General features: G+C 45.6%; 1 protein-coding gene, 1 long non-coding RNA gene and 7 other non-coding genes across 10 annotated transcripts in view; 4 read left to right on the forward strand and 5 right to left on the reverse strand.

The window, feature by feature from the left end:
- Positions 1–10,620, reverse strand: part of LOC141279398 (uncharacterized) — a 36,239-nt gene extending 25,619 nt beyond the window's left edge. For both annotated transcript variants that reach the window (XR_012333547.1, XR_012333546.1), the window contains exon 1: positions 9,598–10,620. This is a non-coding gene — a long non-coding RNA (uncharacterized lncRNA). The remainder of the gene's footprint in view (positions 1–9,597) is intronic.
- Positions 3,778–4,700, forward strand: LOC101332057 (olfactory receptor 4D11-like). Its single transcript, XM_019947949.2, is given in 2 exon segments — positions 3,778–4,465; positions 4,468–4,700. Coding segments are annotated over 2 exon segments (921 nt in total).
- TRNAV-UAC (transfer RNA valine (anticodon UAC)) lies at positions 9,888–9,960 on the reverse strand. The gene has a single exon. It is a non-coding gene; the product is annotated as a tRNA-Val (tRNA).
- On the forward strand, positions 10,253–10,339 carry TRNAR-UCU (transfer RNA arginine (anticodon UCU)). Its single transcript is given in 2 exon segments — positions 10,253–10,289; positions 10,304–10,339. It is a non-coding gene; the product is annotated as a tRNA-Arg (tRNA).
- A 64-nt stretch (positions 10,621–10,684) lies between the features above and the next one.
- On the forward strand, positions 10,685–10,767 carry TRNAL-UAA (transfer RNA leucine (anticodon UAA)). Its single transcript has one exon. It is a non-coding gene; the product is annotated as a tRNA-Leu (tRNA).
- Positions 10,768–15,480: 4,713 nt separating this feature from the next.
- Positions 15,481–15,553, forward strand: TRNAK-UUU (transfer RNA lysine (anticodon UUU)). The gene has a single exon. It is a non-coding gene; the product is annotated as a tRNA-Lys (tRNA).
- An 832-nt stretch (positions 15,554–16,385) lies between these two features.
- Positions 16,386–16,458, reverse strand: TRNAF-GAA (transfer RNA phenylalanine (anticodon GAA)). Its single transcript has one exon. It is a non-coding gene; the product is annotated as a tRNA-Phe (tRNA).
- Positions 16,459–18,731: 2,273 nt separating this feature from the next.
- TRNAK-UUU (transfer RNA lysine (anticodon UUU)) lies at positions 18,732–18,804 on the reverse strand. Its single transcript has one exon. It is a non-coding gene; the product is annotated as a tRNA-Lys (tRNA).
- A 3,321-nt stretch (positions 18,805–22,125) lies between these two features.
- Positions 22,126–22,198, reverse strand: TRNAF-GAA (transfer RNA phenylalanine (anticodon GAA)). Its single transcript has one exon. It is a non-coding gene; the product is annotated as a tRNA-Phe (tRNA).
- Positions 22,199–25,678: the final 3,480 nt, after the last annotated feature.

The raw sequence follows: 25,678 nt of genomic DNA on the forward strand, positions 1-25,678 counted from the left end.
AGCACGGGCTCTAGGCGCACGGGCTTCAGTAGTTGTGGCTCAAGGGCTCTAGAGCGCAGGCTCAATAGTTGTGGCGCACGGGCTTAGTTGCTCCGTGGCATGTGGGATCTTCCCAGACCAGGGCTCAAACCCATGTCCCCTACATTGGCAGGCGGATTCTTAACCACCGTGCCACCAGGGAAGTCCCTAACTGGTCCTTTTAAAAACTAAAAATATTTGAAAAGGATGAAATCTTCTGGGAGTTATTGATGGATTCATAGATCACTGGGAATGAGCTAAGAAAATTAGCTTTGTGTTGCTTGGGCTTCACAGGAAAGGGAATAGGAGGAAAGTTAGTAATATAGAAGTTCTGTTCTGATGAGAAAATGAAAAATAAAGTACAGTGGGATCCGGAGAGCTGAGTCATGAACAGCAGGATGAGAGGTTGGCTTCAATACAGACAGAATACAGAGGGAAGTGGTACAAAGAAATGTCAAAGGTGAACACAGCCCAGTGTTAGTGAAAACAATAGTGAAAAGGCTAAGCTCCAAGCCTATTTGCCCAAAGAGATTGGGTGCTTTAAAGGGAGAGTGAGGGGGACAAGCTGGGGCTCAGTAGAGCCAGAAAAGTGAAAAATTGCAAAGAGTTAGTCAGTGTCAGTGCGATTAGGCTGGTTGTGTCTGGGAGCTGGAAGTAATCCCCCCACGGAGACTGGGAGACAGAGGCCCCTTCCTTCCTATTGATCATAGTTAGAGGAAAGGCTCTCAGTCCTTGAGAGAGACACTTGTTAGTCACAAGATATACATATTCACAGTTACAAGGCCTTTCCCATACATGTTCTAAGTAAAGGAGGTCAGCGGCCTATCTCAGATGTTGGCTGGAACAAACAGTAAATTCACCTGGCAGCTTTGTGCTTTCCCAGGAAGGCGTTTTAATGGGGGTTTGGGGTCATCCTAAGGACACAGCCTTGCGCTGCCAGAGGCCATGCTACAGTCTGGTCACCTCTTGGTGCAGGTCTGGACAGAGTCATTAGGTGCCGAGATTCTGCAGCTCTCAGGGGCACAAGGAAACTTTGGGGTGATGGAGATGTTCCTTATCCTAATTGTGGCGATGGCTTCATGGGTGTACACGTATGTCAAATCTCATCAAATTTACCTCTAAATGTGTGCAGTTCATTGTATGGAAGCTGCACCGCAACAAAGCCGATTAAAAAAAAAAAAGCTACAAAAGACAGTTTTGTTTTAAGCAGTTGGCAAAATCACAATAGCCTGATGCCTGTCAACACCCGAACTGGAATTTATTCTAAATGTTTTTTTTTAAAACAGGGTGGGAAACAGGAGAAAAGCATCAAGTAGGATTTATAGGAAATGAATCTTGGTAATAAAAGTTTTTAAAAAATTGTGCTCCTGGGCTTCCCTGGTGGCGCAGTGGTTGAGAGTCCGCCTGCCGATGCAGGGGACATGGGTTCGTGCCCCGGTCCGGGAGGATCCCACCTGCCGCGGAGCAGCTGGGCCCGTGAGCCATGGCCGCTGAGCCTGCGCGTCCAGAGCCTGTGCTCCGCATCGGGAGAGGCCACAACAGTGAGAGGCCCACGTACCGCAAAATAACAAAACAAAAAAATTGTGCTCCTTTGCAAACTAGAAATGTGCTAAATTGTTTTATCCTTTGGCATACTTTTGTTTGTTTGTTTTTAGAGTAACGGATTTTACTACTTAGAGCAGTTTTAGGTTTACATAAAAATTAGAACGTACAGAGTGCCCCCTCTCCCCACTGCCACCCCAGTTTCCCTTATTAGGAATGCATTTATTATTAATTCATCTTGCATTAGTGTGCTACGTTAGGTAACAATTGAGGAACCAATATTGATAGATGATTATTAACTGCAGTCCATAGTTTGCATGAGGTCTCACTCTTAGCACTGTACGTTCTATGGGTTTTAGTAAATACATAATGTTACGTATCCACAGTCAGAGTATCATATAGAATAGTTTCAATGCCCTAAAAATCCCCTGTGTCTCACCTATTCATCCCTCCCCACCTCCACACCCAGCCCCCGGCAATCGTTAATGTTTTCATTATAATTTTATCCTTTCCAGAACGTCATATAGTTGGGATCGTACAGTATGGACATTTTCAGATCAACTTCTCTCACTTAGTAATGTAACTAAAGTTTCCTCTATGTCTTTTCTTGGCTTGAGAGCTCAGTTCCTTTTATCACTGAATAATATCCCATTGTATGAAACGTACCTGCTTTTGAAATGCTAGATTTGATAATAGTTGCAATTATTTCAAAGAATCATATTCTATAAGAAAAGAATAAAAAAGTGTATTTTCGTCAGCATTTCTGAAATAATGTGTATAAAAGATTGCAAAATGTTAACTGTGCTATACGCAGTGGAAATGTGGTCTGTGCCGACCTCAGTTTAAGTGAATTAAACAAGTTTCTTTAAGCTTCACAATCCTGTAAAACAAACATGATTATATGCATTTTTACTGATGATAAACTGAGGCTCAGAGCTACCTACCAATTAAGTGACAGAGTCTATCAAATTCAGGTCTGCTGCATAGAGAAGAGATTTGTGGCTGCCAGGGCTTTGGGGAGGGGGTATGGAGTGGGAGTGTGGGATTAGCAGATGCAGACTATTATATATAGAATGTAAACAGCAAGGTCCCACTGTATACCACAGGGAACCATATTCAATATCCTGTGATAAACCATAATGGATAAGAATATGAAAAAGCATATATATATATATATATACATGTTTAACTGAGTCACTTTACTGTATAGCAGAAATTAACACAACAGTGTAAATCAACTATACTTCAATAAACTTTTAAAACACACACACACACACAAATTCAGTTCTGCTGATACTAACATCTTTGCTCTTTGTGCAAAACTAAAACCTTTACAAATACTGAGGCGGCAAGGAGGGACGTACAAATGTAAGTGATGAAAGGAAGGGAGCCTTAGAAAGGAAAACCACTTGTCCAGTGTCCTGGAGGGTGAAGTTCTTGCCAAGAGCATTATGGAGAGCAGGGACTATAGCTATCAGTTACCAAGTCCCAATCTTGGGCCAGGGAAATCAGAGGAAAACAAGACACCAAAAGAAGGGAGACTGGAAAAAAAAAAAGAAAGAAGAAGAAAGAAACAGTGATTTACTCAATTAAATTGTCTTAGCTGCTGCAAAGCTATTTATCCTAGGGAGACAGTAAACCGTAAACTGGTTTTTTGGCCTTAATTTAGAGCTGGTCACCGGTATCATGAAAATCTGCTCGGACTATGCCAAGCAGATGGTCTCCTGTGGAAGAAGATGAGAGAAGAAACTGTAAGCCTCCATTAGAGCCACAGACTGTGTTTTATATTTTTCCCCTGCGTGTGTTTCCCACTTCCTAACAATGAGATACATGAGTGTGCATGAAAACAAAAGCAAAACTAGTCTCTTCACTTCTCAGAGCATTCAGTGACTTTTTAAGAGGCATATAGAATCTACAAAATGATAAGCCTGTAAAATTTTTAATAAGAATTTAATAACGTACTGATTTAGGAGCTTCAGTTAATTACACCCGTTGGAAACCCACGCTCTGGTTTGCTCTGAGAGAACTCAGAAAATGCCATCTACTAGAGATAGAATTGTAGGCATCCCTGCCCCAAAGAAAAATAATCATAAAAATAACCCCCAAGGCAGCCTGGTCATATAACTCCCACTCCTTTTGTTTCTAATGATACCTTTTCTATATTCTATTTTCTGTTTTCTCTCCAGGTAATTGAAGAAGAAGAAGATACATGACCCGATGGAGCAGGGAAATTACACCAGGGTGAAAGAATTCATTTTTCAAGGACTGACCCAGCCCCAAGAGCTGAGCCTGGTCTTATTTCTTCTGTTATCCTTGGTGTACACAGCTACCGTGATGGGAAGCCTCCTCGCCATTGTCACCGTGACCTGTGAGTCTTGCCTTCACACCTCCATGTACTTCCTGCTCTGCAATCTCTCTGTCTTGGACATCTGCTTCTCCTCCATCACTGTTCCGAAGGTCCTAGTAAACCTTCTTACAACGAGAAAGACCATCTCCTTCAATGGTCGCACCATACAGATGTTTTTCTTCCACCTCCTCGGTGGGGCAGATGTTTTCTCTCTCTCTGTGATGGCCTTTGACTGCTACGTGGCCATCTCCAAGCCCCTGCGCTATGTGACTATCATGAGTAGGGGGTGATGCACTGCCCTCATTGTGGCCTCCTGGGTGGGGGGCTCCGTCCACTCCATCGTGCAGATTTTCCTCTTACTCCCACTCCCCTTCTGTGGACCTAATGTTGTGGATGGTTTCTACTGCGATGTTCCCCAGGTCCTCAAACTCACCTGCACCGACACCTTTGCCCTTGAGGTCTTAATGATTTCCAATAATGGCTTGATCTTTACACTGTGGTTCATCTTGCTTGTGTCCTACACAGTCATCTTGACAATGCTGACGTCTCACACTGGGGAGAAGCCATCTCCACTTGCACAGCCCACATCATGGTGGTGACCTTGCACTTTGTGCCCTGCATCTACGTCTACGCCCGGCCCTTCATTGCCCTCCCCATGGACAGAGCTGTCTCCATTACCGTCACTGTCATCATTCCTGTCCTGAACCCCATGATCTACACCCTGAGGAACCAGGAGATGAAGTCAGCCATGAAAAGACTGAAGAGGAGATTTGGGCCTTACAAAAAGAAATAGATGCCATAGGGGACTTCCCTAGTGGTTAAGAATCCACCTGCCGGGCTTCCCTGGTGGCGCAGTGGTTGAGAATCTGCCTGCTAATGCAGAGGACACGGGTTCAAGCCCTGATCTGGGAAGATCCCACATGCCCCAGAGCAACTAAGCCCACCACGGGCCACAACTACTGAAGCCCGTATGCCTAGAGCCCGTGCTCCGCAACAAGAGAAGCCACCGCAATGAGAAGCCCACGCACCACAACGAAGAGGAGACCCCACTCTCCATAACTAGAGAAAGCCCGTGCACAGCAACGAGGGCCCAATGCAGCCAACAATAAATAAATTTATTTTTAAAAAAAGAAATAGATGCCGTGAAGTCCAGATTGGAAGAGTCAGAATTGAAAAGTATTTTCTCACAACACAATAGAAAACCCCAATCAACAGCCCATCGTGAGGCCAGAGTCTTCCCTTTGCCCTACAGCAGAACCCTCTAATAAGGATGGTCTGAAATAACCGTCTCGTGGCGTGGTTGTCAGCAACTTAGAGTCTCAGGTCTGTAACTTGTCAGCTCTGAAAGGGACTCTAAAGCTTATATCACTCGAACACCTCACTTTACAGGTGAGGAAATGAAGTCTGAGAGAAGATTACCTCTCAGTTCTTGAGTTGTGGCTGTACCATGTGTGCAGCCCAAGCAATAATTAGTAAAACGATCTCCAGGGACCAGGAGTCCAGGCTATAAAATCCAGCCACCCCTCCCTTTGTGGAAATTTTCCATTGCCCACCGTGGAAGATATGAGTTCTGTTTTTCTAAGGAAGCCTTTGGGTTTCCCTTACAGAAGCTGAGATAACGTTCATATTTTTTCAAAGTTTTCATAGCTAATAAATGGCTCGGGCAAGGCTAGATCTGAGATCTCTGACCATCAGCTAAATGCATGTCTGACTACTCCTGTTGTCTCAGGCAGGATTTGAGGGCATCAAGCTCATCTATAAAAATTTATCCTCTATTGTAATGTCATGAAAGACACTTTGTTGTCATTATCTGACCGAGGAGTACATATGATAAGGCTTCTGTACCTCTAAGAATTTCAGCATCATTTTCCTGCCATTTATTCTGGGCCAGCCCTCAAGGGAGAAAGGAACCCTATCCTGTCTGCTTCGCTAGAATGAGCCTGAGTCCCAGGTTCACAAGAAGCAAAGGCTTAAGAATAAACTGACTTTCCATTATTCAGGGACTGATTGTCTAGAAGATTACAAATCAGCCCATTCTAAATTCTTCCTCGTTCCTCTTTCTAGCATTTTCTTTAAAGCCTCCGCATTAAGGGAATAGAAACGATAAATAAATAAATTCCAGCGGGTCTCCTGGCAACCTATTATTTTTGTCGAGTAAATAGATGAAAACTGTAGTCAACTAAAATTTGGACTGGAAGTACTGATTGGCCTGTTATATCCCAGTCTAATCTCCCAGCCATGTCTGATGGACAGATGTAAGGGAAGTAAAGAGCCATTTGCACAGAGGGATTCAGGAGGGAAACACAAACAAGGGAAACTTGCTCCAAAATCCAGCCCCTCCCAACCAGCTCTATCCCTGCCTACTGCTGCCCCCTTGGTGTTGTCCTGAAATTCCTGTTCGCGGGATATTTCATAAATTAGACACAGTTCATGGGGTTCAAGCTAGATACAACGCGACTGAAAGCACACAACTCCCGCCAGCACTTGAACCCTGCCAAAACTCAGATTGGGTCTTGAACCCACTATCTTTTTTTTTTTTTTTTTTTTTGGCGGTACGCGGGCTTCCCACTGCTGTGGCCTCTCCCGTTGCGGAGCACAGGCTCCAGACGCGAACCCGCTGTCTTGTAATTGAGATCCCACACCTGGCTTCAGGACCTGCTGAAGTTCAGGTTCTTTATGTCTCAGCGCAGAAAGAATTCAGTGAGAGGCAAAGTGATAGGTAAGAAGTGGATTTACTTCGAGAAATATACACCCCACAGACAGAGTGTGGGCCACCTCAGAAGGCGAGAGGACCCAAATATGGGGTCGCTAGCTTTTATGGGCTGGGTAACGTTTTTTTTTTTTTGGCCTTGGCATGCAGGGTCTTAGTTCCCTGACCAGGGATCAAACCCATGCCCCCTGCAGTGGAAGCATGGAATCCTAATCACTGGACCACCAGGCTGGGTAATTTCAAAGGCTAATGAGTGGGAGGGGTTTTCTAACTGTTTTGGGGAAGGGGCGGGGACTTCCAGGAATTGGGCCACCGCCCACTTTTTGGCCTTTCCTGGTTGGCCTCAGAACTGTCACGGTGCCTGTGGGCATGTCATTTAGATGCTAATATATTACAATGAGCATATAATGGGGCTCAAGGTCCACTGGAAGTCAAATCTCTAAATCCATTCTCAGTATTATCTCACTAGGGATTAATTTCAGGTGGTCTACTGGCGCAGCCAAAGGCACCAGGTGTCATCCCAGAGTGGAAGAGATGTAGGACAGGAAAGCTGCAGCGGGTGCATGTGAGGGAGGTAAGTCCAAGTCCGGGGTGTAAAGGTAGCCCAGAGACCCAGGTACAGAAGGGTGGAACGCTTCAGCCAGGTGGCAGGGGCAACACAAGGCAGACGCTATTGACGAAATTCACATTTGCTCATGTCTGATCCTGGACTCATGGATGCTTTACTAAAGTTGGAAGATCTTTTAAAAATCTACATTTGCTTCTTTGGGGTGGGTGTTACTTCCTACCTAGAATTAAAATCATTCACCACACTTTTGACTTCAGCCTTGAATTTTGTACCTAATTACCCATGTAACAAAAACGTCAAAAACAATTCAAGGTTCCCTTGGAACCAAAGAATACAGAATCATATTCTGCCATAACTAGTATGTTCCTTTATCAACAGTAGCAGCTACTTTCTTCCTTGTGAATCATTTTTTATTACCAAAAAACAAAACCAAAAAACTTCCCTTCCACATACGGTTTTTCGTCTTTTTTTTTTTTTTTAGCGGTACGCGGGTATCTCACTGTTGTGGCCTCTCCCGTTGCGGAGCACAGGCTCTGCTGCTCAGCTGTTCTATGGCATGTGGATTCTTCCCTGACCGGGGCACGAACCTATGTCTCCTCCAGCGGCAGGCGGACTCTCAACCACTGCGCCACCAGGTAAGCCCTCGCATACCTCTTTTAGCACTTAATCTTTACTTTCTAGAGGCAAATAGTGAATTGAGGATTCACAAGAGACTAGTTCCAGGAAAAAAAAAATACACACACACATGTATACACACTTTTTACTTTGAGACTATCCCAGGATACACACACATACACACACAAACACACGCACAAACACACACACACTTACTTTTAAGAGACAATTAATTGATTACTGGGTTCCTAAAAGACCACAGTACTTTGGAGAGAAGCAGTATACATTAAAATCGATTTCCCATGAAAATGTGTTCCTTCTCCTTCCATGTAATGAGAACGTGTTGCTTGACAACAATCTTTTAACATATGGATTCTAACACAGGGTATTTGCGTTTTGGCTAAATGTTCAACATCTCCCACCTTGGGAGATGTTGGGAAGCTGTATTTCAAAGAACCTCTTAAATCTAGGAGCAGTGTCTACAGAGCAAAATGTTTCATAATGTCTTCTCACCACTAGAGGGACCTATTCCTTTTCCATGATTCTCCCTTTGGCGGACGTTTAAGAATTTAACTGAGATTTTTATTTCCAAAGACGAAGCCTCAAAACCTATGTCGAATGAAAAAAAAGAAAAGAAAAAAACACAACCTAAAAGTGGAGAATTATGTTTTATTCAGCGGACTTACCGAGGACTTAAGCCTGAGATACAGCCGCTCAGATAGCTCTGAGGAACTGTTCTGAAGAGGTAAGAGAGAGCCATGATATATTGGAGTTTTTGCAAAAAAACAAAACAAAAACAAAAAAACATAGTCAAACATCAAAAGAGTACTGGTGATTAAGGAAATAGACATCTCAATTAATGAATTTAGCCCCTTTCTATGTATGAGAAAATGCAAGAGTCTGGGCTTACTGAAATCATTACTTTGATCTGCACCTTAATTGTCTAGGGCCAGTGTGTGACCTTGGGCCATTACGTAACTTCTCTGTGCTTCCTCTTAGTCCTTTGTAAAATGGGTTAGATAATAATGACTATTCAAGATTTCCGCTATTATTGTTCTACATAGTGATCCACCCCAAAACCAATGACCAAGGAATTCCACTACGGTATCGTCTGTAAGACTGAATACAATTTAATCGCTCATCAAAAAGCACAGACTAAAGAATTAGGATATATCCAAACACCGGAAGTGAAAAGATGAGTGAAGGCTTAAGAAGGAAATAGAAGGATTTCTAGAATATTTTTGGGGTGGAGCAGTACCTCTGGCAACGCTACCTTTGTACACTAATCATAAGTGATTTATAAAGAAAAAGTACAGTTATACTGCTGATCCGGGCCCCCAGATTCAGCTGTTGGCTGGAACAAACAGTAAATGGGGCTGGGGCGGCGGCAGCATTCAGTTTTCTCAGGCTGACACTTTCACTGAAACTAGAGTCACTTTAGGGATGCAGCCTTGAGCTGCTAAAAACTATATTAGTGCTAACTGTTTTTTCAAGTCTTATAGGCCGCCTAGTTGAGAGGAGGGCTCAGAGGAGCCCAGCTAGAGTTTAGTCAAAGGAAAATTCTTTGCCAGAGGGAAACAGCACCGTAAAACACGTGGGGCTGTTTGAATTCTCCACCATGAGCATATAATTTTTCAAAAAGTTTTTTAAATTTAAATAGAAGTACGAGGTCAGTGGACTTGGAAGTAATCAACAAAGGAGAGAGGTGACCTTCGGGATAACCCCTAACTGAGTGGTGGCAGCAACACTGAAAGATGGCAAAGCAGGGTTTAGAAGGAGCGGGATCCGGACACCTACCCAGGCACCTGGAGGCGGAACTGCTGGGGCGTAGTCGGGAGCGCGCAGGCGCAGAGACGCGCGATGACCTGAGCAGGGCGGGGCCGCTTGCACCTCCCTAGTGACGCCACGAGGGGGCAGCCTTGATGGCCGATGTGCGCGGGCACCTCTGGAGCCTAGCCTGCGCTTCGGGGCGCAGCGCGGAGACCGGTTGGAAACGGCGGCGTCTCGCACTTCCTGGAGTAAAACTCAAGTTCCGGCTGGCAAAAAGAAACGTTAAAATATCCCTGAAAAAGGTTAAATCCGTGCTGTGGTTCCACTGGGGCTCGAACCCAGGACCTTCTGCGTGTAAAGCAGACGTGATAACCGCTACACTATGGAACCTCCCGCTGCACTTTCCCGCCAGGATACAATAAAGACATTTTATTCACACAAAGACTTTTCTCCCGATGTGTAATGAAGTTGAGAGTTGATGCCTGGCGATCGCTCGCGAGAAGAAACTTTCAAACAGATTTCAGACTTTCAAGCGCAATGCCCATCCACGCTTCTCCTTGGCGACGCGGGCTTCCCAGTTTGTCCGAGAAAGAAAGCGTGACCCGACGTGCCGGCGACCGTCCCCCAGACAGACGCCGCTCCTGCCTTGATGTAAGCAACGCGGAAGATTTTTGACTCGTCGGGCTCTGTGGCGCAATGGATAGCGCATTGGACTTCTAGATTAGATGGAGGCATTCAAAGGTTGTGGGTTCGAGTCCCACCAGAGTCGCTTTTGTTTTAATAAGGAAAGCGCTAGGAGGAAGACATATTACCTACTATTTCCGAGGAGACTCGCCCACTTTGAAAAGGAGCCCATTCCAGTACCCTGTGGTGTCCTCAGACGTGAATGTGTTAGGAATCCTGCTACTTGAGTCTTCATCGCTTTCGTGTGGCTCGTTTCTGGTGACTGGACATGAGGAAATCACAGGATGTGATGAAAGTTAGCGAGTTTCCCATTCCCCCCCATCCCCGTATTGTTCTTTTACATAAGGCATAAAATTTTTAAATTGTTGTGCAACTTTTCGTAGCTCAGTATTAGTCAGGTTATGTAAAAATAAGGATGAGTTTGGCGGGTACCAGAATGGCCGAGTGGTTAAGGCGTTGGACTTAAGATCCAATGGATTTATATCCTCGTGGGTTCGAACCCCACTTCTGGTACAAGTCCGTTTGGTTTTCTGAACATGACATGCGTCATTTTTTCCGAATTCCTGAGGACTTAATCTGAAAGATTATAGCAGACGCAGAAACTGTAGCAATAGCTTCAGAACCGACGGTTTGGAAGGCGAAAAGTAAACGTCTGCGTGAAACTATACTACTTTGTAGGGGAGGGGGCGAGGGGTACATTACGCAGTAAAAACGTTCCCTTTTTGAAATAGAGATTATCTAAGATCATGCTATGTGCCAAATACCGTTCTAAACGCTGAGGTTGTGGGAATGCAAAGATTTGAAAGAAAAGAAAGTAAACCAAACAGAAAATAACATTAAGAAAAGAAAAAAAAATAGAAGGTCCTTAACCGACAAGGTTTTTGTCCAGAAGCACTTACAGGACAGAGGGACAGAGGGAAGAGGTGGTTCATGAACAGGAGGATTTCAGATGGCGATGAGCTCTTACAAAGAATTAAGTGGAGTGGCACGATAGAGTGGCATAGAACTTTTTCAGGACAAACTTATTCCATTTGATTATGGAAATCATTCACCTTGACAGGAATGTTCTCCCCTCTCTCTACCAAACAAAAACTTCCAAGGACCAGTTCTGCCCCCTCCTCCTCCACGAAAAGCCTTCCCTGACCCCTGGCCCTCAGTCAACTGTCCATTCATTCATTCAGCAGTTTTTGAGAGCTTGCTTGGAGAACAGTGGAGATGCACAGAGAAGTCCTGTCCTCACAGCAGAAACATTCTAGGAGGAAAGACAGACCATTAAACAGGTGTTGAAGGGAGGTTGTGGTGGGAGCAGCAATACGGACAGTCTCAGAGTCCTCGGGACCCAACCCCCTCTGGAGAGGATCAAGCAGAGATCTCTGCGGCAAGTTCTGATCCCTGTCTTTAAGGATCAGAGGGAACTTCCCAAACCAAAGAACTTAGAAAGTGGGAAGAGGGGACATTTCAAGATGGCGGACGGAGGGATGGAGGGGTGGTGCGTAGGAAAAAAAAAACAGGATAGTTTCTTAAATGAAATTACACACAGCTCCAGTTAACTGTCTCTACGCTAAGCAGCCCAGTTCCACACCATTAACACTTGATTATACACAGTTTGAGACTTTTGTTCTCAGGGTTCAATGCCTGTCAATCTAGTCTGCCTTAGGGGAACAGGAAACAAATCTTCACCCTCTCCTGCGTTACATTCAAAGCTGAGTACAGAACTGTTGTAGGAAGCTGAGGTTCGACCAAAGGCTCACTAACTCCCCCAGAGGATTGGCTTCATCTTACAGGCAATTTTTTTTTTTCCGGGGGGGAGAATCTTCTTATTTTTCTTGGCTAAATCCAGCCATGTCATATGATTCTTAGGGATCTACATCTTCATTTGTGAAAAGCGCACCTAATTCACTGGTGATTTTTCAATACCAGTGTAGGGGAGCAAAATTTACCACCCCAAAATGTCTCTCTGGCATGCGGATTGTTTAGAGCTGAAAACAATCAAGGCCCAAAAGACTCAGGAAGAAAGTTTGACTTTGGACTTTCTCCCTAACTGCCTAAAGAATGTAGATGAAGGATCTGTTCCAGGAAAGGAATTATCACCATAGATTACTATAGTACGAACCAGGTGGGTAGACAGGGAGAAACCTAGCAAAGTCTAAAAGTGTTAACATTCCTCTCTGTGTCCCATGGTCTCTGCATGGCCCAGCAAACCGTGTTTACCAAACATTTGCTTTTCCATATTCATGCCAATTCCTTCTTCCCCTTTGAGGTTCCAAATCACTATCCCCAACATCCTCTTTTGGCTTCAGCTGAAGATAATATTTAAGGTGAGGTTGTCAGACATTTCGGCAAGTTACTTAATTTTCCTAGGTCCCTTCCATGTACACATATTATTAAACTTTTGTTTAGTTTTCTTCTGTTAATCTGTCTTGTCAATTTAATTCTTAGACCAGCCAGAACTAAGAAGGATAGAGGGAAAAAGTCCTTCCTCCCCAACACCAGATACTCCCCTCCAAAACCCTGAAGCATGGAGGATGCCTCTACTGGGAAGGAAATTTGCTTTTCACCTTCCTTTGCTGGGATCTGTAGAAAACACAGGATCAGGGATGCTTTGATCTAAAGGGCTGCCTACGTGATCTCAGAAGGATGGAATAATCTAACTGACAATTTTTTTCTTCTTCATTTATTTTATTATTGAAAACAATACATGCTTTTTTAATGCAATAATACAGATGTACGTAAAGGAAACAGTGAGAGACTCTTCTCACACGCTTCATTGCCGTTCCTCAAAAGGTGGTCATTTTTATCAGATTGTTTTCTACCCTTAAACATCTCTTATGTACATGCAAGCAACAAATATACAAATATATATAATTAATTATATATACAATTACAGGATATATATTCATATACACATCGTTTGACTTTTCCACAAATATTATATCATACGTGTGGTTTAGCACCTTCTGTCATTTTTGTTTAACATAACGTGACTATCTTTCCCTAGTGGATTACTTCTTAAACTTTGTTCATAGTTCCTGAGGTTACCAACCGGAGCCGGAACCGAGCTCAGTTTCAGCTGATCTCACTCAAAAGTCAGTGTTCGAGAGACACAAGGGTTGGTGCTTTATTCAGGAAGCCGGCAACCTGGGAAGATAGCAAACTAGTGTCCCCCAAACCATCTCCAAGTTGCCAGTTAGAGGGAAAAGGGTTTTATAGGGAAAAACCAGGAAGTTGCAGGGGTGTGCGGGCTATGTGCAGAACAGCACAGACAGCTCCGATAATCATCTCAAAATGATTCATGCGGTGGTCTGGTCGGAATCACCCCGTTTTAAGCACAGTTAATCTTCAACTCCAGGGTCGGTTTGGTTCCACTTCCTTGAGGCGAATTTCTGGAAGTATGCAAGTCATAGATTCAGTACTGCCCAAGATGGAGCAGTTTGTGTCGAGGCTACGGTCTGGTCATCACGCAGTTAGATTTTCCCTCTGGTGGTGGTTTTAGTATCTGCAAAACAACTCAGGAATGTGCATCAGACACTGTTGTCTATGTCCTTCAGGAAAGAACTAAAGATTCTGTGACTCCTATAGGGCTGACCTGTTTACATTGTTACCAGTTCTCCTCGCCCAACTGCTAGCTTTTGTTACTATATGTTCACATTCTTCCAATCCTTACCTCTTGAGCTAGCTTTTTCTGACTCTTGGGAGGCCTGGGAGACTAAAGCTTTTCTACAAACAAGAGGCAGGTGGAGCACACTAGGTGGAGTTCGGGGTCTCTGTCTCAGGAAGGCCCCCTAGGGTCCTGCTCGGTTACACGGATATATTTCTCCATAAAAGACTGCAGACGTCATCCTTCCCCAACAGAGTTCAGAGTGTCTCTGAAATCCGAAGGCAGCTAAAATGGTTATGAGGCTCTACCCCATAGGATTCCTTTCCCTTCCCTTTCAAGGGATCTTATCCAGTGCCTCAATGAATAACATGGCAATGAAGAAACAGGAGTAATGAAAAAATGCGCCTATTAGTGACAACTGAAAAAACACACAACCTAAAACTTGAGAGTTTCGTTTTATTCAGGGACCTTACTGAAGACTATAGCCAGGGAATCGGCCTCTCAGCTCTGAGGAACTGTTCCAGGAAGGTAAGGGAGGGGCCAGGATATATAGGATTTTTTGCTGGGAAAAAAAAACCATGTAGTTGAACATCAAATGATTACTGCCAAACACACACACACACACACACAAAACAGACATCTCAAGTTAATTATTTTAGTGCTTTTCTAAGTTTGGGAAGACGCAAGGGTCTGGGTTCATTGAAAATATTCCTTTGACATGCATCTTAACTCTCTAGGGCCAGTATCCTGTTTTTCTCCATCCTGAATTCCCCTCTGGGCGCACCAACAGGGAAGGTGCAGGGGCTGGTGGCTGGATGGCTGCAACATTCGTTGTTTAGTGGAATGGTAGGCAACATGGGTTGTTTACTGAAATGGCAGGAAACTTTTGTTTTTTGTGTGTCCACATTAGTTATATTCAGGACACAGCTGCCAGGGTAATGGGACTTCCTAAAAATATAAACTCCAGCCGGATCCAAACCTTTCAATGGGAGCTTCAAGGAAAATGTTCAGATTCCCTGGCGAAGGTCCTTTTCCTTTTGTTGTTCCCTCTGCTCAAAATTCTCTTCCCAAGCCTTCAGGGCCCCAGTCACCATTGGTAGCTCATCCGGGCATCACCTCCCGCTTGAATACTTGGCAGGACGCTTACTTCTGGCGTTGACCTGCTTCCCACCATCAAAGCGCTTGACTTCTGTTTTGCGTGCCTTCCCGCCCCACTGTGGACCAGGACCGGGTCTTGGTCCTGGATGTGTTCTGACTAATAAAGATTGGAGACCTAATCAATTACTCATAAGATTCCACCCACAAGACCCTCCGGGACTCTTCACAGACCAAGATTGGATTTAGAAATCCAGACGTTCTAAATCTGGAGAATTCCTCCTGGGATGTTCCCTTTAGGATGCGAGGGGCGGGGGCGCTGCTGGCGTGGAAGCACGGTCTATTTTCTTGGTAGCCTTTCTGTAATGGGATCAGAAAAGATTCCTTCGCCAAACGCCTTCCCGACCTTGATTTTGCAGTTTCACCGCTCACGTAATCAACAAAAAGACTCAGGATTTTAATCGAATAGGAAAAGAATAGGGCCACGTGGTCTATTTTCTGTGGATAGACTAGGAGCCAGGCTGCCTTTCCGAGCCCGGGTAGCTCAGTCGGTAGAGCATCAGACTTTTAATCTGAGGGTCCAGGGTTCAAGTCCCTGTGCGGGCGGTTATTTTAAACTCCTAAAACAAATTTGAGCGTGTGTCCACACCACTCTCGCTGAGCAGGTGTGAGGTTATGCAGAACACACTTGATTCAGCCCTCCTGGAGTTTACAACCCAGGCCAGACCAAAGGTGGATTTTGCAGAAAAAGTGAAAGGTGAGGAAAGCAACTGATAACTTTCTCTTCCAACCTCAGTCTTTTCTCTTCCAACCTTGTATGATAGATACTTTGTCTTCAGATATTTTTTCCTTAAAACTAACATGTATTATTTTATATAGAAACATCAATAAACATCGTCAGAGTCACGGATGGTAATGCTCCTGGCAGTAAATGTGCAAATTTTGGCACTAAGTGATAATAGTTCACACACTGTTTATTAAAAGCGCGGTGAGAAGACTGGGGTTCCAAGAAGTATTTCAGGTCAACACACGTGCTTATAAATCACATCTTCCGCCGAGAACCATTCTTCACCAAATTTCTAACACGCTGATAGGACCCTGACTTGCGTGTATAGACAAACGTTTTTGAAGTCTTCATGTCTGTCGTCAATGAGAAACGCTTGCAAGCCCAGCGTAACTATACTTGGCATCAAACTCAAGACCTTCTACGTGCAGACCGGAAGTGGTGGCCATCACACTATGAAACACCCGACACATAGTCTAAGTGGACTGGGTCCAGGTCATTCCATGATTTGTGATATCTTTACGAGGTTTAAGCTCTTAGGATCCTCGCAGTGTGTGGGATCGGGGAGGGAGGTGAGCCTGCATGGGAGACACTGTAAGAAAAGGAAGGTACTCCAGACTCCAGTCCTGTCCAATGATGAGTCAGCAAAAACTCTGCCGAAACCCGGGATTGAACCAGGGACCTTTAGATCTTCAGTCTAACGCTCTCCCAACTGAGCTATTTCGGCGAGGACGATAGTTTTCTTGACCGTGTTAAGGAAACTTAAGAAAAAAATTTAAAAAACTAAGACTTTCTTTCATCTCTACCTTTCCAATTCCCAATTTCACCTTCCAAATTGCATCTTATTTTAGCTCTGAGATTCCGAGGGCAGTGAGTGAGAAAAAGAATTTCTGTCAATGTGGGGAAATTGTCCCAGGCTACATATTCTTGTCTTCCTGAGGCTTTTTTTACGTCTCCCCAGGACCCTAATAAGAGGAAAGACAGCCGCCTACTAAGTGCCTACTGTGTGCCTACTGTGTGCCCAGCACGTCCTCTACGTGGTGTCAGTTCAGTCCCCACCCCCCCACCCCTGCCTTAAGGTTGATATAATATGATAATTTTTAAATGAAATAACTAATTTGCCCTCAAATCATCCAGAACCGAAGCAGAGCTATTCAGCTCCAAAGCTCGAAAGGTCTTGGTAGAGAGAGACTTTGATCTGTCTTTTCCTTTTAGTTTTTGATGTTTTGTTTTGTTTTGCTTTTTTCTCATTTTCACCCCTTGGTGAAAGGGAGAGGGAGTGAACTTGAGGACAGGAAGGAGGAAAGAGCCAGGAGGTCTCAGTGCTCTCCTCCCCTTGTCCTCTCCTTTCCCCCGCCTAGTGTGTTCTTGTTCAGTCAGGAAATGATCGGAGCAAAGAGACTCCACTTTTCAAGGTTGCCAGAAATGGACTTGCTCACTTTCCAGGGGACTTCCTGAGGAAGAAGAGGCAAAATCCGAGTGTTTGCCTCAGCTCCCTTACTTTGTTCCCCTGGAACGCCACCTGAGTGCCATGATTCACTTCCTTCCAGAAAGAATCCCATTCTTCCTTGGGTCGGTGACCATTGCTGTCGCCTCAGCACATACCAACCAACACAAGTCACGTGAATACGGGTTCACGATCTTCACATATTGGGAACATATTTCTTTGAAATGGTTTCTTACCTGTTTCAGTGTGTCTTTTGTTCCCTCCCTAGACTGAAAGCTCTGTAATAATAATAGCTGCAACGTACTGCATGCTCACTTTGGGGCAAAGACTCTACTAAGCACTGTTGCATGCATTGTTACCTCATTTAATCAGCACAGGTTTATGAGAGGGATGCTGTTACTATCATTCCCTTGCTCCTGATGAGGAAGCTGTGCTTTGGAGAGAAGAAAATTGTGGGTCTGTGTAGGCACAGGGTAAGGCATTCAGCTTGGAGGGTGAAGGGGTGAAGGCCCTGCCTCTCACTTGAGTTCTATGTCCACCTTCGCCCTGCCCCACCGATCAGCGTCCTTTGGGTACGTTAGGTACCATAGTCCATCACCTAAGAGGGCAGCTGACTCAATCAGCCCACATCCCCATCCTGTTAATGAGTTCAAGATCGACTTTCTTCTGTTGCCTGGCAGAAGCAAGGAAGGCTCAGTCTCCAGGTAGGCAAGGATGTACCTGGTCCCTTCACCTCACAGGGAAGATTAGTTTAGTCTTGGTGAATCCATGCCTGAGCTCTTGTGTCCACAACCCGACTTCCTCAAAACTTCTCAGGAGCCAAATGCTGTCCTTATTAATTTGCAGTCAGTGGGAGCTAACATTTTTGTTTTTCGAACTCCAGGACACTTCGCATTCCAGCCCCTCAAACGCACTCTTTCCCAGCAGGCACCCTCCTTCTCCCACCAGCAGAAGCTACCATCTCAACCTCAACTTCTCCCTGGATTCAGGGTCACACTTTGGGGCTTAGCGGAGAGACTGGACCTCGGTAGGGAGGGGGAGCTGCCCTGCCTGGTGCTTCAGTTTCTAGATGGCATCTCTTCCTTTTCAGAGCGCAAAAAATATTCTCTAGAAGGGTAGCAAGGTGGAGTGGAAGGGTGCGGGATCCGTCCCACAATCCTCAGGCACCCTGAGGGAGGGAACCCGAGAGAGAGGGTCTGCAGGGCTCGCTCACGGAGAGCGAAGGGAGGCGGCGACTGCGGGAGCCCCAGCGACTTCCTGAAGGCTTCGTCCCCCTTTCTTTAATTGCAGCAGTAGTTGAGACCAAGCAGCCCAGTCGGCGGCTGCCGAGTAAGCCAGCTTATTTAGACCCTACAGCGATGCACTGCGAATCTCCTGGAGGTCTTTGCACAAAGGCCCGTGGTGTCTGCCTGCCTTTTACCCCCGGGAAGTGGTTGGAAACGCAGGGTACACGCTCCACATTTTACTCCCTTTTCCAAAGGCAACCGGCTAAAAATCAGAGGCCCCTAAAGCTAGTTCTCACTTTTAAAATACCTGTTAAGAAAAAGAAACTCCGCCCGAACAGGGACTTGAACCCTGGACCCTCAGATTAAAAGTCTGATGCTCTACCGACTGAGCTATCCGGGCTCACAACAAAGTCTGTCACTCCGGTGAGTGAAAGCCATGTAATCGTTTGCGCTGCAGCTAATGGGCGGGATACCGAATGAGTTTCCGGACTCCTCCTTTGTGTGTGATTCAATCCAATTCCAGTACAGAGATCCCACGGCGCCGGGCAGGCGAAGTGGGGAGTGTGGAAAGGTGATTAAGTCGTTCTCTGGCAGATGAATACAGATTTCTCAAATAAAACAGAACACGTCCTCTTTTATATAGAGACCCCTTGGCAAACGTGAATCCTGATTTCTGCAAAACCCTGCGGAGGGAGGAGAAGCCGCTTACTCACTGTCCCCGCCCCTCCGCGATTCCTTGCCCTAAACCCAAAGCGCACAGGGTCGGAGACCACAGTTCAGTGTTAAAGGTACCAAGCTGCTACTTCTCCCGAGAAGCGCCACTTCGCAGTTCCTTGTTCCCATCCTAGGCGCCCACGAAACGGATGAGCTGAAAGAGACGATCTGGGATCCAGCCAGAAGTGGTGGCAGCCACCACCGCCCTGGGCTCTAAGAGCGCGCCCGCGCCCCGCTCGCCACCCTCGCCAGCCCCGCCCCGACGGGCCTGGCCTTTGCGCACGCGCGCTCACCCCACTCTGGGTCGGCTGAACCCACCTCCCTCCACTTCTCAAGCGTACACGCCACTATTTTCGTACTACAGATCCCGCTATACCTTTTCAATCCTCTGGGCCTTGGCTCACGGTGTTCCCTCTAACTGGAATGCAACCTCCCTTTCACTTCTTCCCCCTCGTCCGCCCAAAGCACTTTTGAGGACTCAGCTTAACCTCCATTCCACCGGGGAAGCTCTTGGTGACCCGCACCATCCCTGGTCTCCACCCCTGCACTGTGGAGCTACTATAGAGCTGGTAGCAGACCTTTGGGACCCTGTAATCAATGCTTTAATAGAGGAATATATACTTTGGTAACACTGAGGAATGACTAGAAGGTGGGTAGAGCCGAACCTGGCAGGAAAAAAAGACATTAGAACCGTGCCTTGAAAGGTGAGTAGGGGTGTGCCAGGCTTGCGAGCTTGGTGATGCAGGCAGACACACCTGTATTCTCGGAGCTTCCTGCATGTATCCAAATACTTCCCAAAGGGATTCCTCAGGCTGGAAACTGGGAAGGGTTTGCCCTTTTAGGGCAAAGGCCCAACATTTCCTAGGAGTATGGTGCCCACCTTCATGGTCCCGAGGTGGTTGACCTTCGTTCAGAGCACTTTTTCCTCGGGAGCAATAATAAAAATCTCACCCTTCCCTCGTACCTGTAACACTTTAAAGCATGCTGTCTGGGTGGATAGAGATTTATTTGTTTATTTTTATTGGCTCAGGGCATTGTGGGGGCCGTCAAGTCTAGAATCTGTTGGGTTGGCCAACAAGCTGGAAATTCAGGTAAGAGTTGATGTTGCATCTTGAGTCCAGCTTCAGCAGGGCAGCCAGCTGGAGGCTCAGGCAGGCTTTCTGTGTTACAGTCTTGAGGAGAATTCCTTCTTCATCAGGAACCCCCCGTCTTTGTTCTTAAACCTTCACCTGATTGGACGAGGCACACCCACATTATGGAGGGTAATGTGCTTTACTCAGAGTCTACTGATTTAAATGTTAATCACATCTAAAGAATACCTTCACAGCACCACCTAGGCTGGCATTTGGGCACCATAGCTAGCCAAACTGACACATAAAATTCACCATCACACGTGCCGACATACATCATGCAAAGTTTGAACTGCCCGATCTATTCATCCACCATTTTGTTTTCCTTCCTTTTGATGATCATTGAATTTTTCAGAGTCCCTTAAGCAAAATGTATCCTTCCACCCAAGAGCGCAAAGTTTTGGGGGCTGAAGCCCCTCGTCAGCAGGCATCTTGGCACAGATTAACAGAAAGGGGAGGACAAATAATAGGTCCAAAAGCAATAGTTCTCCATGTTGCCTTTTATGTGAGGACTAGGTCTCATTCCTCTCTCCCCATGTCCCAGCCTGGGAGCTGGCAGAAAAGAAAGCATTCCCTGAGCGTGTGTTCCATTGCACTGCCTTGAATGGAGTGGCTCATCGTCTTAACACGACTTTTTTTTTTTTTTTTTTTGGTGGGCCTCTCACTGTTGTGGCCTCTCCCGTTGCAGAGCACAGACTTCGGACGCGCAGGCTCAGTGGCCATGGCTCACGGGCCCAGCCGCTCCGCGGCTTGTGGGATCCTCCTGGACCGGGGCACGAACTCGTGTGCCCTGTATCGGCAGGCGGACTCTCAACCACTGCGTCACCAGGGAAGCCCGATATTTTATTTATTTATTTATTTTTAAGATTCATTCCAGCTTCCAAATCTCCCTTTCCTCCACCCCCATCCCAGGCCAGAGCGGACAGCTCTGGAAGCCTGGGACCAGGTGAGATGGCTGATTCCTGGGGTGTTTCCTGGTGATCCCCACCAAGGTCTTGGCCGGTGGTGGTGAGAACAAATTAGCTGATGGACACAAATGCATTTTGAAACCTGAGAGATGAGAATAAGAAATTACCAGTCTCTTCTGAAATCCACGTCGTCCTGACTATAGTTTCTGAATATCTTTCCGGGACCGCGGTGTGGGGTGGAGGGGCGCATCCAGAGATGTGTGGGGATATGATGTACAATAGTGGTTTGCGATTTAGCGAATAAAAATACAGTTAAATTTGAATTTCAGAAAAATAACGAATGTGTATTATGTCCCATGCCAATCTTTGGGAGGCTTATACTAGAAATAGTCCTTGTTTCTCCGAAATTCAAATTTAATTGGGCGTCCTGTATTTGATTTGATAACGCTAGTGTAGACATACACCAGAAAGGAATTCCAACCCTACCCCACCCCGCCGCCGCCACCATCAGCAAAAGCTGTCCTTGTTATTGTTAAACCCCAAGCTGAAATCGACGATTTCTTTCGGTGCAGCCCCGCGCCCCGCACGTGGTGGCTCCATGACCGCCAGTTCCCCCTGCGGAGCGTCGGCGCGCCCGTCCCAGCGGAGAGAGAGTCCAACACCGGCAGCTCCTGGAAAGTGGTGGGCAAGAAGCCGGCGGGCTGGGATGAATTAGAAAGCGAACGGCGCACCGTGTGTGGGGAGAGCCCGCCGGCCACACAGAGCAGCCACACAGAGCAGCTTAAAAGCAAAGACATAAATCCCTTTACGGTTTCCTCCTTCCCAGAGAAAAGAAAGAAAACTGGCCTGTTCTTCCGCATCCACCCAAGCACATTATCATCCATGCTCAAGTGAGACCTGGGCAGCAGCCTGAGATCCCCGCCTCACAGAGGGGTAGACGAGTGCGCACGTTATTGGAAAGAGGATAGTCACAGAAACCCGGGATCGAACCAGGGACCTTTAAATCTTCAGTCTAATGGTCTCCCAACTGAGCTATTTCGGCTTTCCTTGGAAGAGGTTTCCCTCATATCTATAATGAAATAATATCTGTTCCATTGCAGTAAAAAGGATTCGGATATAGGTTCAGCTGGAGGTAGGCACTTAAATATTAGAGGTGATGAGGCAAGGCCTCTGTTTATAAGCTAGAAGTGATAAATAATTTTACTTTTCTCTGTTTTAACTACCCTGCAATTTGCTTTTCTCATTTAAAACTAAATTGTGGAGGGTTTCCCTAGTGGTGCAGTGGTTGAGAGTCTGCCTGCCGATGCAGGGGATGAGGGTTCGTGCCCCAGTCCGGGAGAATCCCACATGCCACGGAGCGGCTGGGCCCGTGAGCCATAGCTGCGGAGCCTGTGCTCTGCAATGGGAGAAGCCACAGCAGTGAGAGACCTGCGTACCGCAAAAAAGAAAAAAAGTTAAAAGTAAAACATGGACTTTTTTTTTTCATGTCAGCTATGTACGTAGACCTATTTCATTCTTTTTAACCCACGCACAGTATCGGATTGGATGCCTATAACACAATCCATGTAATCAAATACCTAATGATGGACATTTTGACTTTTTTCCCCTAGGTTTCATTATTAAAAACAATACTGCAGTGACTATCCTTTTGTATTTGTTTTCCTTGTGACAAGGCAGATTTCGCAAGGCCAAAATACATGAACATTTTGAATTTTTCAGATATTGTCAAAGTGGTCTCAAGAAGTGTATGCAAGAGGACAGACAGGAAGGCCATTTATAAAATTTCAAATGTCAATTTTCAATGTTACCTCCTGATGAAGTATACATAGAGTCATTGTATGTTAAAAGCATTGATTTGCTAAACCTATTTAAAGTATACCTCAATTTTTGTAATCTCATCTTGACGTTTAAAAAATTTGCAACAGGAACTTCCCTGGTGGCGCAGTGGTTGAGAGTCCGCCTGCCGATGCAGGGGACACGGGTTCGTGCCCCGGTCTGGGAGGATCCCACATGTCGCGGAGCGGCTGGGCCCGTGAGCCATGGCTGCTGAGCCTGCGTGTCCGCAGCCTGCGCTCTGCAGTGGGAGAGGCCGGTGAGAGGCCCGCGTACCGCAAAAAAATAAAAAAATAAAAAAATTGAAACATATAGACATTGTCAAAATGTGGAATTGGCTCAGACCTCTCAAACTCTGAGAAGCGAGCTGTGGTTTAATAATATCCCCTAATATGCTGATTTATTCCACCTCCTCCTCTCATTTCATAATTTTGTGACCCTTGCGTTTATATATATATATATATATATATATATATATATATATATAAAATTGCACTAGCCCTAACCCTAATTGAATCAGAATCTCTGCAGATGGGGCTCAGGATTATATATCTTTTAACTTGCAGGTGATTTTAATGTGCAGCCTCTCTCAGCATCTCATTCCTCAGTTCTCACAAAAATGTAGCCATTACATTTGGACCCATGTTTTAAGTCGCTTACTCAACCTCTCCACAGGCTCCTCCAACTCAGAATGCCCCAAAATGAACCCATCTTTCCCTCTAGACTTGTTTAGCTTGCTACCACCTTCCTTCTAAGTTTCCTGAGCAAGAAAAATACAAGTTTCTCCCTTCCTCCCTCCCTCTGCTCTCCACCAATAATCATACTCAAGTGCTGTTCATTCCAGTCAATACTGGAATCCCTGCACTTCTCTTCATTCTCACAACTTCTCCAATCTCTTAATTGATCTGACTACCTGTCAATCATTTTCCACACTGGAACCTATCACCCTGCTTACAAATCTTTCACTGGCTCCCTTGCTGAAAACGAAAACCAAGGTTTCTTTATGTGGTATATGAAGACTTCCATGACTTGGGCCTTACCTCTCTCCATCACTGTATCAGTGCCCTCTCCTTGACCTTAAACTCCAGCCATTCATACAGCCATCCAAAAGCAGGATGCTTTCCTCGACTTTGCTCTCCATCTTTATCCATGCAGCATCTTACAGGGTGCCCTTTCCCTAACCCCTATCAAACCTGCAACTCTCAACTCAGATACTTTCTCCTAGTTGTATTGAATAGAAGGCTTCCCTGCCATGTCTTTATCCCCTCCCTCCCCACTCTCTATAGGCTTGTTGCCCCTCTACAGTGCTTTCATGCCATTTATCAAACTAGATCGTAATTGCCCGTTTATCTGAGCTCTTTCTCGCCATTTGTATCTCTAATGTTATGTTATGTAACAAGCTGGAAGTCAATGTTTAATGAATGAACGAATGGAGACATTCCTAGCCATACCTCTCTCAGGGCCAACTGGTTCTTTACTAACTTCTTAAATCACCTGGTCAAACTCAAGTGTGACCTCTGCAAGGTACTGACAGAAGATTCTGAGCTCCTTAGTTCTTGCCTTTAAAGCTGCCTCATCTGACCATCTTGCTTCAGTGACCCCGGGGGATCACTGTGAACCCCAAAAGGAGCACTCTACTTGAAAAGACAGTAGGGAGGAAAGACTGAGGAGAACATAACCACAGATTATTTTATGAGCTTCAGAAGGGAAAGCCAGGGAAGGATTGAGGGATGCCTCTCACAGGGCAGGGCACAGTACTGGGCAAAAGCTTTATGAACTTTTAGAAGCTCTAAATTTTGATAGTCTTAGGGTTTCACAAGGTATATACCTTATAGTGAATAAATTCTAGACTTTTCTACACTTCCTTTTAGGACTCTACTATAGGTTGATTTTCACTTATCTTGCAGACCTTTGAAATGTATAGGTTTAACATATTTGTGGGACTTCAGAGGTCCCTGACAGGTGTAATTTTGAATCATGAGTAAGCTACACTCCTCGCGATCCACATCTCAACCCATTATGTCACAGGAGCCCATTAAAGGACTAAAGGAGGGATTATTCAAAAGTTTCAGGTACATTGGACCCTACTGGAGGAAATTACATACCATACGGTATTCAAAATTGCAGGATGCAGCTCTCACAAGCGTCAAGGGTCGACTACCGTGGTTTTTAGCTTGCCAGAAAAAAAAAAACGTTGCCGATACTTAACATCAAGGCTAAGTGGCCTTCCCAGGAACCAGGCTAGAAAAGACGACCCCTGACAACATAGCTGATTTTGTGGGCATGAGAGCCTTGAGAAACCAAGGAGCCAGGAGGCTGAACTTCAAGAATGCTCCTTCCGGGACATCCCTGGCGGTCCAGTGGTTAAGACTTCATACTTCCAACGCAGGGGGCGTGGGTTCAATCCCTTGTCGGGGAACTAAGATCCCGCATACCACACGGCATGGCCAAAAAAAAAGAATGCTCCAATGCGCCTTCCTTCACGTGGGACTCCCAAAATAATATCATCGACATTAAGAAGCTTCTGGAAACAGAGAAACGCATTTCTGCACGATGTATAATCCAGGAGGAAATGACTTAACTACCAGCCGCCTTCCAACCCAGTTTCTCACAGAGCACAAGTTTGTAAAGGTCACAAACTCTGGGGTTAAACCAACCCAGCTCTGAATTCCAGTACTGTGACTAACCA

The sequence above is a fragment of the Tursiops truncatus genome, chromosome 8 (genome assembly GCF_011762595.2).
Source record: "Tursiops truncatus isolate mTurTru1 chromosome 8, mTurTru1.mat.Y, whole genome shotgun sequence".
Lineage (NCBI taxonomy): Eukaryota > Metazoa > Chordata > Mammalia > Artiodactyla > Delphinidae > Tursiops > Tursiops truncatus.